Source organism: Mirounga angustirostris, unplaced genomic scaffold (assembly GCF_029215605.1).
Source record: "Mirounga angustirostris isolate CCGP_5_RB_7025 unplaced genomic scaffold, mMirAng1.0.hap1 SCAF_10, whole genome shotgun sequence".
Classification (NCBI taxonomy): Eukaryota; Metazoa; Chordata; class Mammalia; order Carnivora; family Phocidae; genus Mirounga; species Mirounga angustirostris.
Genome location: NW_026991718.1, coordinates 59,891,533 through 59,906,363, shown reverse-complemented (window position 1 = coordinate 59,906,363; position 14,831 = coordinate 59,891,533). Strand labels below are relative to the sequence as shown.

General features: G+C 37.4%; 1 protein-coding gene across 4 annotated transcripts in view; it reads left to right on the top strand.

Moving 5' to 3' along the window:
* Positions 1 to 406: 406 nt before the first annotated feature.
* REL (REL proto-oncogene, NF-kB subunit) overlaps positions 407 to 14,831 on the top strand; it is a 39,420-nt gene continuing 24,995 nt past the window's right edge. For 3 of the 4 annotated variants that reach the window (XM_064572476.1, XM_045884940.3, XM_045884941.3), the window contains exons 1-3: positions 407 to 720; positions 9,873 to 10,015; positions 10,491 to 10,639. In XM_064572476.1, the coding sequence (XP_064428546.1) occupies positions 711 to 720; positions 9,873 to 10,015; positions 10,491 to 10,639 (302 nt within the window). In that variant the 5' untranslated portion in view covers positions 407 to 710. Of the gene's footprint in view, positions 721 to 9,872; positions 10,016 to 10,490; positions 10,640 to 14,831 lie in introns of those variants that run through there. The other variant, XM_064572478.1, reaches the window with a different exon arrangement.

Genomic DNA, 14,831 nt, shown 5'->3' with positions numbered 1-14,831 from the left:
AAATTGGGAAGAAGGGGAACCACCCATCGAAAACCCCGAGCCGCCGTCCGCCTGGGCCCGGGAGAGCCAGCCCCACTTCGCCGGCCGGCCCGACCCCAAGTGCTCCCAGGCGGCCGGTGCCCTGGACGGCAGCGCACCCTCCCACCCGCTCCTGAACTTTAAACCACGCGCCTAAGAACAACCTGGAGGAGGGGGATTTCTCCGGAGTCGGCGGCTTTCGCACGCTCGGGACAGTCACCGCCCGGCTCCCAGCGTTCCCTGCGCTCCCGAAGATCCCGCCTCCCGCTGCCCGGACCCAGTCTCAAAGCCGGGGGCGGCAGGGGCGGGGCGCGGGGCACGGACGGGGCGGGACGCGGGCCCCGGGGAAGGCGGTGGTGCGGGGCCTACGTCAGTCGCGGGAAATCCCCCTCCCACCCGGCTGCTTGCCTCTAGGCCCGGCCGGCGCTCGGTTCTCGCGGCGCTCCGCCCCCTGCCCCTGGCTCCCGCACCTTGGACGGGAGAAGCCGGGTGATCCGGAACGCGAGAATTAAGGGGGTGGGAAGGTGTGAGCCGCAAACCCCGAGGAGGGCGGGAAGGAGGAGGAGGCCCCGTGGGGTGGTCAGGCGGCCTGGGGTCCCGCCGGCAGAGTCCCTCCGCCGCCGGACCGACGCGGGCTGATTGTGGCGGCCTCGGGTCGGACACTTGGAGAGTGCGGCGCGGTGAGCGGAGCCATGGCCTCGGGTGAGTGTTTCAGGCGCGGGTCCGGGCCGCGGGAGGGAGCTCGTCCGGGGGTCTTGCAGTTCAGGGTGTCGGGGTCTCGGTTTCGGTTGTGTGCGTTCTGTCCTTAAAGTCGTCTCACCTGGCAAATTGTCAGCCTTTAAAAAAGTTACCTGGCACGGGGCTTGCGTGCGAAATCAAAGTCACGCTCTGTATTTTGATGCCATTATAATAGCCGGGACCTTAGAAATTCCCAACGACTTGATTTTTAGGATTAGGGAAGTAACACGAATCTAAATGAGGACGCAGAGTTCTCGTATTTAAAAATTGATTTATATTGAAATGGTGGTTTTATGTTTTAGAACAGGAATGAAGAACCTTCAGACCTCAGGACTGCTCTCCTTTTTTTAGTTTAATCAAGTGCCGGGAGGTGATCGCTGTATGTGTTGACAGTTGTGCAAAATGTGGTGCGGCTTTAAAAGTCACCAGTGGTATCATAACGGGTCTTAAGTTGCTTCAACAAAGTGGATAATTTCTACTATAAAGCGGGTACTTTCTAGTTTACGTAGAAGTCATTTTTTTTCTTTGTTGGAAGAAAAGGGGAAAGGAGTATTGGAATGTCCGTGCTTTAAAATAGGAGTAGAAATGAAAACTTTACATCACTAACGTAACAATTTATTTTCAGTTAACTGATGCGTAGATCTCTTGCTTTGGGGGGAAACGAGTTTACCAAGAAACAGGTTAGAGGGCAGGGGAGGGAGTCTCATATATATAGCCGTGGTTTAGATCTGCCTGTAACCTAAAGGGAAGTAAATCAAGTAGACTGTGTTCGAGTTGGACCTTTACAGGATCCTGGCAAGGTTCACGGGACCCTTTCTCGGCAGACGGAGCAGCGTGAGCAGAGGCAGGGAGGCCTTGTAGGGCAAGTTAGCGGTATACTAGGAGGCTGAAGGTTTTGGGGGACCTGTTTATGCTTGACCCGCGTCCTCCCAAGACCCTGGTTCAGTGACCCTCAGAGGCTGATGTCTAGCTGAGAAGAGGAAGTAGAAAGCATTAAAGGATTTTTTTTTTTTAAGGGGTTGAGCAGAACAATGCCATAGCTACTGCTGTAGGTCGAAAAGGAAATTGGGGTGGTTCACATGACATTTGATTTCAGTTTGTCTGTGGTTTTTTATGTGAGAATACAAGTGTAGTTTAAAATATTTCAACTTTCTCTTTACCCACTTCAGTGACCCCAAACTTTCAGATAATTTTGTAAATTTATAATTTAAAGGCACGTTTAGATTAAAAGTGCAAAGATGATCTGAAATATTTGGCTAATTTATTGGATGACAGAAAGATTTTTTATGAAAGTAGTAAAGAATGGTAAGCATTATAAGTAAAGAAGGTCAGACTGCTGGCAGTTTAACCAAACTTCATTAATATGTGGCATGAGTGTAATACTTCTAATTCTTTTAAAAGAGAGAAAAGAACTATTTACATAAAGGTAAGACCCACATTATTAAAAAATGTGATACGATTTAAATTTGTTTAATGGTACTATATTTTGTGCTGTTGTGAGGACTGATTCCCTAAATTGAAGGGGAAAAAATTTAAAGGAATGGAAAGTTGTAGGGTAATTATCTTTTTTTTTTTTTTTTGCCTTTTCTGGAGTTGCATTAAAATGGGACTATTTAAAATATGACAGATTATTTAAATTGTAATTCAGTTGTTTGAAAACTGCCAAGGAAATTTTTAAAAAGGAGTCTGGGAGTATTTTTCTTAATCACTTGTAAAGGCCTTAGAGAAAAAGATTCAGTAAATTATAAATTCTTATCCTGTTTTGAAACAGTAATTGAACTGAAAGAGTAATAGGAAAAAAAATTTTGCTTAATTAGTTATCATTGTCTAGTTTAGATTATTTGTAGTAAGGTAGTAGTAAAACCTCAAAAAAGTATTTTTATTGATTACCAGGCACTTTAGACCATTTCTTCTTTTCTCACCGGATGTCATATGTAAATAGGTATGTGTAGCTGGATTTGTTATCTGTAAAATAACAAACGTAGAATGTAAAAGTAACAGATCATAATCTCATTAGCAAAAATTTAAGTACCATGAGTAATGGGGAATTTAATATATAGATATATAAAAATTATATATATGTATATGATTCTATATGATTCTAAATTTTGTTCAGGTAAATTACCAAATTATTTAGGATTTCACAGATCGGGTTCTATTAAGCTGTCTTTATTGCCTTTTTTTTTTTTAACACCTTGATTTCTGTCTTGTGACACAATTAATTAGAACAGGTACTGTTAAGAAAAATGTTCCCTGTCCCATGTAGGGTATGCATAGGCAGTCACTACTCTTGTATATTTATGATTCTGTTTTGTTTAAGTAAAATTAGCTATTTTGTCTGAATTTAAAGCTTCTCATTGTTCCTGTAGAAAGTGCAAAATATTCTTATGCAGAGATAGCTCTGTTTACTTGTAAGTATGGTAAAATATGTTTTAAAATTTGATAATTGATTTTTATTCACAGTGTTCTTTAGTATAGATGTTGTGTCATAGAATAGGAAGTACATGAAGAAATTGTTTTTGTAAACCACACTACTTCCAACTCTGTGGTATGAATTTCAAGAGAACTATAAGTATTTCTTTTGAGTAAGGGGGAAAAAAATCAGTGTAATTATGATGCAACTTAATCATTAACGATAGAGCTGGAAGCTGGAATTGACAACTAAAGCAAATGACTTTTTTTAAGTAGAAGACTACACACTATAAACATGAAGGCTGTTTCCAAAATGTGGCACGTGAAAATGTAGAGACAACAACTGTATAAAAGGATTAAGGTGATATATGTATGATAGGGTAAAGGGAATGAGTGAGTGAAATGGCTAAGGAGGAATCGTGATGAAACAATATTGGGAACATCTGGGGTGTGTGTATTATCTTTCCCAAATACAATATAAGAGGCCCAGAATTTCCTTTTGTTCCATCCTTCTCTCATCTGTGTTCTCTGCATATGATCGGGTTTGTAGGCACATGACCCAAATACTTGCATGGGACATACTTAACTAAAAGAATTTCTTTGTTTAATTCATTTTTAAGTAGGCATCCTGTAATTTTTATTTTTAAATCTGGCAATCTTAATCAGGATAGATGAGTTGGTACTGCCATTTATTTTTAAGTTGATTAAATACCTGAGTAATCTAGGACAGATTTTAAATATTTCTCTGCTTTTTCATTCTGGAAGTTAACATTTTTTTCAAGATTCCCTCTCTCCCCACCGTAATGGAATCTCTAGCAGTAGAATCTCTGTTGTGAAACTCTTGCATCTTTTATTTACCTTGTGGTGCGTACATCAGCCAAATACTTGTCTGAAAATTCCCTTACTTGGATGCTTAAGACTTATTTGAGAGTCAGCCTCAGAAATTGGAGTAAATCTGGACTTTAGCCCATAATGAACCTGGTTTTATTCCAGTTCTGCCACTCTGTAATATAAAAATGGGAATAACTACTACAACATCTTGTTTTGAGGAACAACAGAGACAATTCATGCCCATAAATGTTCGTTTTCTTATGTAGTGGAGCTGTTTGGAGACTCAGACCTCTAGGAAACAGGAGCTACTAGAGGTAGTTGGCACTCACTATTGTTTGAGTATCCTGACATTCTAGAATTCTGTGAAACCTTCAAAACTTGCAATAATAGGCTAGAATAGATGCTAGACAGAAAATCGTCTTTCAAGACTTTGAGAATGTGCATTTACTTTTAAATAATTTGGAATGGTTTTCTGTATTTTTAAGCTAGTGGAGAAAAGTTTGACAGTGATGTTTGGAGGCAGTGTATCTTTTCTCTTTTGTCCGCTTAGATGATAGTAAACATTCTGAAAGAAAGTAAATAAAAAATTTCTTAGTAGATAGACCATGTGTCCTTTTACTAATTTGATTGATACAACTTATCCTTCATTTGATTTCTTTTGCACCTTCTGTGTTAGTCTTTTTCTATCATGTGGGAATAGGCTTAAGTTTTCATTGCCCCTTTGTTAATTGAATGCCATTCTATCTATGTGAGAAATGGTAACTCTAAATTTTGATCATTATTAGGAAGAAACGGAAGAAGTGTGTCTTAAGGTAAAGAAGCTTATCACCACGATTCAGATGGGTTCCTAGGTTTGAGGAATGATGAATAGATCTTATTTTCTTTTTCTCCAAAGTAAGTGAAAGTGATACTTAGAAAAGTATATATTGTTAGCTCCATCTGCTCCTTTGGCTCTCAGGCAGACTATTATCCAGTACTTCTGCAAGGGAGATGCAGTCTGCAGTCAGTCTCAGCTGTGGTGTTGATACATTAGCGTGTGATCATTTGCTTGCCGTATTTTAAGAAATGTTATGATAATTACAGTATTAATTTTGCAAACAATTTACCTTTTAAATAAATTGGTGTGATTAAAGGCTATCCCTATCATAATGCTTTTTTCCCTTGCTTATATTTGGCTAAGCTTTTTAGGGTGGGAGAAAAAAGAGTTAAAGTCGTCAGAATTAAAAAAAAAAAAAACAACAAGTCAGATTTTCCTCTGCCTAGTTTGTCACCCAGCCCATACTTGTACATGAATTTTTGGATTGCTTTTCTGGATATGTGCATTTTTTCTGCTTCTTTATGTTTTAGGGCTCTGGTTCTTATTCAGGAGTGTGTTAGAATTGCTTGGAAGGCTTTCCCAGAAATATGTCGGGGCTTTAAAGATTTCTATTTCTATTCAACAGATTACAAGTGGGATCAGGGCGTGTATGTTTTTTGAAAAAGCTTCCAAAGTGATTCTAGTATACACCCCCACTATGAACTCTGTTCCAGGAATTTCATTGGATCTAAATATTCACTTGCCTATTCCAAGATGCATTATCTTCTTAAACGAAGTTGTATTTATTTTAGGTTATTTGCTGTAATAAGTTATTGTGACTTTACCTCCAGCTGTTTTATGCTTTTTTTAAAAAAATTTGATCTATTGGGATCCCAGCTATCATATTTGCTAATCTCATTCATAATTTCTTTTTCTTATGACTTCATAATTTTGAAATTTATCATCTATAAAATGGGAGATAATACCTGTTCTGTTTTTATGAAGATTAAGGTTAAGAGGATCAAATGAGAATATATGTAAAAGTACCTTAAAACAGTATTATAATTACTGTAATTAATTTTTTCCTGAACAATTAATGCTGGTTCCTGGTGCTAGCCATAAGGTTTTAATTAATGTGTGTATTTCTGACAATTGAGACTGCATTTTTAACTTTTTTTTCAATGTAGTTTTTTAGTCTTAAAAACTCAAATAGCACTCTTTTTCTGCTTAAGTGCAAATAAAAACATAAATATATCTTGCAAACATTTTGGCTGTATTTGAAATGTTATTCTGGTCTGTATTAGCATTTTACAATATTGTTAAAAATGTAGGGGTCAATCCCAGCTTTGCATAGTATTGGTTAAAAAAAAGTACAGTAGACAACTTGCTTAACCACTTTGAAGAAATTTCAGTACTTTTCAAAACTGTAGTGATTTGAGATAATCTTAGTTAAGAGTACTTATTTTCCCTGCAGTTCTCTGATTTACATTTTACCTTCTTCCACTCCATACAAAACTACAGTTCAGCACTCTATCTTAAGGAAGAATGGCACTTCAAAACACAGTGCTAAGGGAGGAAATAACAGGTACATTATACTGATGCATGACATAAATGATTTATAGCTGGGAAGTATTTTTAAATCATAAATACAGATAAATTAGACCATGAATAGGTATGAAGAGTAGAAAAGTGTAGCAATTCTAATACCTACAAAGCACTATTTTTTTCCATAGTAGTGGAACCTAATAAGGAAAATCTGATTAATCACTAATACGATCCTTCGATGTTTGTATAACTTACACAAACAAAAAGATTTTTAGATTTTCAGTTATTCACTCCCCACATATTTACTGAATATCTATGTGCACGGCACTGATGAGTAAGTCACAATTCCTGCCTTCAAGTAGCTTGAAAAGGAATAAAACAAGTAGCTTGATGAAATAAAACAAGGAGCTTTTTCAAGAAGAAATAAAACAGTGAGTCTCCCCTAAATTATAGTTATCTGGAATAATTGTCATGAACAAAATACTATGGTAATTTAGAGGAGGGGGAGATTATTTCCAGCTGGGGGAATATGAAATATTACAATAACATATTACCTGGTTGATAATGAGAGTTTTTACCAATAAAGAGCTTGTACAATAGGAAGAATAGATTTCAAAGGTTTTGTAAGTACTTGATATTATATGATCACTAATATTTGTCGTTTTTATAACTTCACATCTTTAAAAATTCTTTTATCTTTTAACAACTGCTTTTCGGTTCTCTTGCCTATAGACTTTTCTCACAAATACTTTCTAGTTTAAGGAAGTGTTGGGTAACCAATGAAATATTTGAAAAATCCCTACGAGCCTAGCACTTTTATTCACACTCTTCCCCCAAAAGTTAGCCACTTACCATTAATGATGTAATTCTCTATCAACTTCCCACCAAGACACCTTTAAGTAGTGGGCAGGGATTTATTTGACCTTTAGCTAAAGCACATAAATTATTTAAGATATAACTTAAAAAATACTGTTGAGTATTTCGAACTATTGAGAGGAAAATGTACTTTCTTTTAAATACTCCTGCAATGATATATAAGGATGTGAAATACTTGGAGCTGAAATGTGAATTTGAGCTATTCATAATATATAAGGATATGTGAGTATGTGACAGGGAAAAATGAAAGACATCTGCATGCCTTACATTTTTCAGTAAAGTTGAAATAAGTATTACGAACGTGAGTAGGTTGAAGTCCGGTTTCCCTGGCTCTACCAGTAACTTTCCTCAGTAACCCAAAGTAGAAACTGTGGAGCCTCAGTGATTCCTTCCTTGCTCCTAACCCTAATGTTCAGTCAGTCGCCAGGAACTGTCAATTTTATTGAAATAATCCTGCAGCCCTGCTACCACTACTAGACGTCAGACGTGCCCTCACTCTTGCCCACAGTACTGTCAGCCTCGAAACCGACCATCAGGCTCTCTCCTTTTCAGTCCGTCCACTGCCGCCAGCGTTCTTACTCTAAAATGTCAGTCCAATCATATGATTCTCCTGCATAAAGCCCTTCATTGATTCTTTGTCACTCGTGGAATAACATCCAAATCCCTAATGTCCTTTGTACTTTGTACAGATTTGTACAGATCACAAATGTGCTCTGGCTTTTGGTTTCAAGGGTAGAAGTGTCCTGCACTTCCACTGTGGCTTCATTGGTCATTTGTAAACTCTTCCTCTTCTATGCTGCTACGCCTTTGGACACACTGTTCCCTTTCACTGGAAGGCCTTCCCCTTCTACTCTCCCCACCTTTTTGCTTCATTAACTCTTTTTTCTTTGATTTGACACAGGCATGCCTGATTCTTTTGCTTTTACTATCAGTTTATGCACACTTTTGTTAGCATAAACAAAATTTTGTTTTGCTGGACTCTTCTGCAGTCTAATAATTTGTGTTGTTTGCCTCCCTGTTCTATAAAATTCTTGAAAGCACCAGTTGTTATACCATCATGTTATGTGTCACTATAAATCATTTTCAAGAAAGCATCTGAAACAATAGTAGACAACATTTATTGAGTATTTGTCATAGGCGTGATACTTGATAAGAATTGAACACACACTACCTTGATCCTCACAACACGAGGTAGGTGCTATTATTATTCCCATTTCATAGATTTAGAGACTTAGAAGATACATTTCCAGGGTCCTTGCTATGAAGATATGGCTAAGTAGGACTCAAAAGGCCTCTTCCTCACACTGTACCAATAAGACCCATTGTGTTACCCTTTCTAAAGATTTGCTTGCATTCTAACAGAGGATAAGTCTTTAGTCAGAGAAATGGATTATCTAATTGTGGGAATTTAGAAATCACTAAACTGATGGAAGGAAAATGGGGTTTTTTTTTAATGGAAGACATCTTCATACCCCTGAAATAAAGACGCATTGCCAAGTACTCTACTTGTAAGCACACTTGAGTATCTTCATTGAATTTTTCATTTCTATAGAATGGATAATAAGAAGGGTAAAGATGCATATGTTTTAGACAACTTTACTGACATATAATTAATGTATAATATATTGCACATGCTTAAAGTTTGCAATTTGATAGCTTTTGACATATGAATACAACCTTAAAATCATCATCACAATCAAGATAATTAACATATCCATCATCCCCCTGACTTTCCCCATCCATTCCACACCCCTGTTCTTAGGCAATCAGTGATCTGCTTTTTTTGATTATAGATTAGTTTACATATTCTAGAGTTTTATATAAATGGAATCCTAGAGGATGTGCTCTTTTGGTCTGGCTTTCAGTCAGTGTAACTTTTTTTAAATTGGGAGTATAGTTGACACATAATGTTACATTAGTTTCAGGTGTATAATGTATACAATTCATCCATGCTGTGTAGATCAGTTCATTCTAAAGTTCCGTATTTTGAATTACATCTGTTATAGAAAGTAATTTATTTTCTTCTTTTGTGTCTTCAGTAGAGATTTAGATGGAACTGATTGAAAATTCTGTTGAGCTTAAAATGAACACTTCTGGAACTTGTTTTGATGTTCTCTGTATCAATCCTTTTAAGATTCCAGTGGAGATATTAAAAAAAACACATCCTTCTGCAAGGATTTAAATGCATTTTCATTTTCAATTAGCAGTCTTTTAGTCCACTGTTAAGGGTCTAATGTAAAATCAAGCAGCTCCACTCACTTTTGGAGTATGATATTGTACTTTTGCAGACTATCTTCTTGACCCTTCTGGGGGAATCTTGAGGGATGTCCTTGTACTTGGTCTTAGCGTGAAAAGTGAATATCTCTGAAGTGGGGATCTCAGAACTTCACGCTGGCATTAGCTCTTGACGTTAAATGATAAAGTGCTAACCAATAAATATGACTTGAGTGACTTGTGTTAACACTGTATAGGAGCTCAGTATGAATGGGAGAAGAGGCACCTTTACCATCCAATCTTGGGTAATTACATTTCAACCTTATTATTTAATATTGGGAGGGAAAATTTTTTAGTCTGCTATTTTGAAAAAAAACCAAAATGGTCAAATCCATTATTACTGCTATCCTAATCTCACCCTCCTCCTTTTTTAAATTTTCAGGTGGGTATAACCCATGTATAGAGATCATTGAACAGCCCAGGCAGAGGGGCATGCGTTTTAGATACAAATGTGAAGGGCGATCAGCAGGCAGCATTCCAGGGGAGCACAGCACAGAGAACAACCGAACATACCCATCTATCCAGGTAATAGACCATTCTCCTGTGTTTATCTAACTCTTAATTGCTCCATATTTTATCTATAGCAATTACATGAAAGGCCCAGTTTCTTCACAGTGTGCTCTCATTTCCTCTGTGCTTATATGTATACTCTCAACGGATATTTATGATTCGACAGTGAATATAAGAGTATGGCATTCAGTGGCCCAACATCCAAGTATTTTCTCTCGCTCTGTGATAATATTTTGGTATAGCTTGTTTTAAAAAGAAAATAAGCAGAATCAGATGAAAGTAGTGCAGAAAATAATATGCCAAGGAACAGAGAGGTAAATTCTTCCCTTCTGGTATTCACTGGAAGGTTCCATCCAAACAGTATTTGCCAGTCAGTTGGACTTTATTTATCTAGTGCTAACTACATTATATAAATTGAACTCTCATTTAGTAGGTCAGTTCTGAATGAGATAAATTTATGGATCATATATTTAATTTCCCCCTTTTTCAGATTATGAACTATTACGGAAAGGGAAAAGTGAGAATTACATTAGTAACAAAGAACGACCCATATAAACCTCATCCTCATGATTTAGTAGGAAAAGACTGCAGAGATGGCTACTATGAAGCAGAATTTGGACAAGAACGCAGACCGTTGTTGTAAGTACACAGTCACAGACATCTTTAGGAATAGGATAAGCAGAGGATGCTCTGTTTCCTGTACATGTACATCTGTTATTTCTTAGCAGGATAAAGTAATTTCTCATTCTACTTCTGTTTACTGTAGTATACATTTAAATTTTCTTACCAGTTGTAATAGAACTACCCTTTTATTCTTTATTAGTATACACAGCCCATGATGGTAGCAGGAATACTTATTTATTGCTACTAAAGGTAAACATAAACTTATTTTACGCTGTGATTTTCTTTCTTAGTGTGAACAATCTCTGAAAAGTTTTCTTTCATATATTTTTACTTTGTCCTTTCATTAATAGTTAAAAACTACCAGATATGAGAGAAGCGAATGGAAACCTGGAATTATTATTTAGAAAAGGACAGGTTATAAAAGTAACATGACAAGATAAGAAAAAGGATGTAACACTTTGTTGTTGGTTAGGCTGCCACAAGATGGGTCCATTCATCATGTCGGTGATAGTATAAATTAATAAAATCCTTCTGTTGTAGGCACTTCAACAACTACATAGGAAAAGCCTGAAAAATATGAATGTCTCTTGAACCAGCAATTCTACTTCTAGGAATTTATCCTCAGGAAACAATTAAGCATGTTCAGACATTTAGCTATAGTTAATGTTCGTTGCAGCTCAGTTTGTAATGGCAAAAAGTTAAGAAGCTATCAAAATAATAAACAAGGAGGGATCAGTTAGATAAACTGGTACATCCATGCAGTGTACTCCTGTGTAGCCTTAAAAATAACGTTGCAAATATCTCTTTGTATAAAAAGATATTCACATTATGTGAATAGGTTTTAAAGCAGAATATGTGATAAAAAAATCTTTTAAAAAAAGAGATGTGTACATGTACTTGGTAGTATATACACTAAGGTATTAATAGTGGTTGTCTCTTGGTGGGTAAGACTGGGGTTTTATGTTTTTCTTTTAACTTATATTTATTCTGTGATTCATTTTTTATAATGAACATGTATGGCCTTTGGAAAAAACTGAACCTAATTACAACAAGGAAAATGTTAGTAGCCTCCTTATATATTAATAGTAACTATCTAGAAAATATACTTTAAAAATATTCCTCTTACAATTACAAGACAAAACAAAAAAATATCTAGTAATATACATATGGCAAGAAATATTTCCTATTTATATCCTTTGACCTCCCAACACCATTTTACACTGTGGACCAATCCTTTCTTGGAACATTCTTATTTCTTGATTTCTGTGAGAACAGAGTCTCCTGTTTTATTTTTTCTGGCTGTTCCTTCTCAATCTTAGTTATAGACAGTTAAATTCTTAGTTATGTCCAATAATGCCCTTTATGGTTCTCCTGCTTCTCCTCCCAGTCCAGGACCCTGTTAAGGATCACACACTGTATTCACTTGTCATGTTTATTTAGTTGTCATGATTATTAAAGTCTCCTTTAATTTACAATAGTTTCTCAGCCTTTTTTGGTCTTTCATGACATTAACATTTTTGAAGAGTCTAGGCTACTTGTTTTGAAGATTGTTGTTCAATGTGGATTAGCCTAGTTGCTCGTTTATATTCATGTTACTATGATAACATGAATAATATTTTCATGTTAACATGAAACATTTTGGATGAGAAATCTACAGAGGGGGGGTGCAATGTTGTTCTCAAAATATCCCTTCAGGAGACATGGGATATTAGTGTTTTCCATTGGTGATATTAATTTGCATTCTATTGTAAAGAAAAACTTTCCCCTTTTCCCCTTCCCCCTTACAAAAAAAAAATACCACTGTAGACCCTTGGATTCTTTTTTTTTTTTTTTTAAAGATTTTATTTATTTATTTGAGAGAGAGAGAATGAGAGACAGAGAGCATGAGAGGGAGGAGGGTCAGAGGGAGAAGCAGACTCCCTGCCGAGCAGGGAGCCCGATGCGGGACTCGATCCTGGGACTCCAGGATCATGACCTGAGCCGAAGGCAGTCGCTTAACCAACTGAGCCACCCAGGCACCCCGACCCTTGGATTCTTATATTCAGTGTACTGTAGTCCATTACTGGCATTATTATTTTGATGTTCAGATTGACCCTGATTTGACCAATGCAAGCCCCTTCCTCCTGCTCCCTGTGTCCTTTTGATATGCTTCTATCTTTCTTTGAGCACTTCTTTACTTTCTGACACAGCAAAGTGTTCAGGACTTACTTGTACTTTTCTCGCCCCAGCCCTGAAATCAGTTTTTATAAGGAGCCCTGGTTCCTTTCAGTGGAGAATGGTATTTAGTCTCATTGCCTTTTTGACATATTCTCTTAAATATATCAAAAGCACCTCAAATAGAATATGCCAAACTCTGACTTTACCATGATCATACTTCTTTCTTCTCAATGGGTCTTCCAATGTGCTTTATCTCGGTGGTTGCTATAAAAGCCCCCAGACATACGTATCATCCTTGACACCCCTCACACAGGCACACGCATTGAATTCATTAACAGGTACCTCCTAAATAATTACTGAATCTGTGCACTTCTCTCAGTGATCTCCGTCAGCACCACACTACCCGTAGTCGAAATAAATGTAGGCTGCCAGAATAGCCTCTTGATTGGTCTTCTTGCATCAACTCTTTTTGTACCTTTTCTCCTCAAATCTGTCCTCCACTTGAGCCAAGGTGATCTTTTTTTAAAAATTAGTTTATTCAGAGTGATCTTTTCTTTTTTTTTTTAAAGATTTTATTTATTTATTTGAGAGAGAGAGAATGAGAGACAGAGAGCATGAGAGGGAGGAGGGTCAGAGGGAGGAGCAGACTCCCCGCTGAGCAGGGAGCCCGATGCAGGACTCAATCCTGGAACTCCAGGATCATGACCTGAGCCGAAGGCAGCCGCTTAACCAACTGAGCCACCCAGGCGCCCTGGAGTCATCTTTTCAAATAGAAATCTGATTGTCACATTCCCATTTAAAACATTTTAAGGGCTTTATGTGGCTCTTGGAATAAGGGCAGTATTCCTTACTGGCCTACAGGGTCCACAGGGTCTGCTTGTATTTTTAGCCTTCTATCCTATGCTTCCTTTGAACTCTATACTCCAGTCCCAGGGGCCTTCCTTTAGTTTCCTGTGCTTACAAGACTCTTCTGTAGAGGCCTTTGCTTGTTCTGTTCCTTCTTCCTGAAGTCTCTTTCTCTCCTCATCCCCTCGTTCATTTCTGTTTAAGTACCACTTTGTACAGTAAGCCTCTCTGTCCTTCCTGAATTGATCAACTCTCCTGTCATAGGCTCCCATGACACAGTGTATATCTCCTTTATAAAACTTGTCATGATTTCAGTTTAGCATTTTTTGCATGTGATTATTTAATATGGATCTAAGTGCTTCACTAGACTGGAGGTCAGCAAACTTTCTCTGTTAAGAGCCAGATAGTAAATATTTTAGGCTTTGCAGGCTATATGGTCTCTGTTGCATCTGCTCAATTCTGTTATAGCGTGAAAGCACACATAGACAATATGTAAACAAATCAGCTTGTCTGTGTTTCAAAAAATCTTTATTTAGAAAAATGGGTGGTGGGCCCGGGTATGGTCCATGGGCCACAGTTTGCAAACCTCTGCACTAGGATAAGCCCCTTGAGGAGAGGGATTGTAATGCCCATTACTTTCTAGAGTTTTTGGTACAGAGTAGGAATCCCAAAATTTGTTGAATGACTGAATCAATGAATGAATGAATAATTGATTCAAATAATCTTCATGATCCTTGGTTTCCTCATGTCAGAATTTCAAAAATCCCTACCACTTCTAATATTCTGTGAATAGCAAATACGATTTTTCAGATGAAACAAAATTTAGTGTATAAATATATTAAAATAAATAATTCTTTAAAATCTTTTGTCAAAGAAAAAGTGAGAACCAAGCTATGAATCTTTCAAAGAAGTGGAATACTTTTGAGGAAGAGGATTATGGGTTTCAGGGTTTCGAGAAAGGATTATGAATTCAAGATTTATTTTTTAATTATTGGAGGTAGAGGAAAGAAACGCCAAAGATATTTTAGGTGCTAACAAAATGACAAGTACGGTGAAGGTGCAGAACATAAACACAAGGCACCATGAGATGGAGAGGAGCAAACGAGGCAGGCAGCCTCCTGTTGCCCAAGTGCCATGTGAAGTTTGAACAAATAGTAATGTTATTATAACCAAGTTTTGCTTCCTTATTCACACCCACCCAACT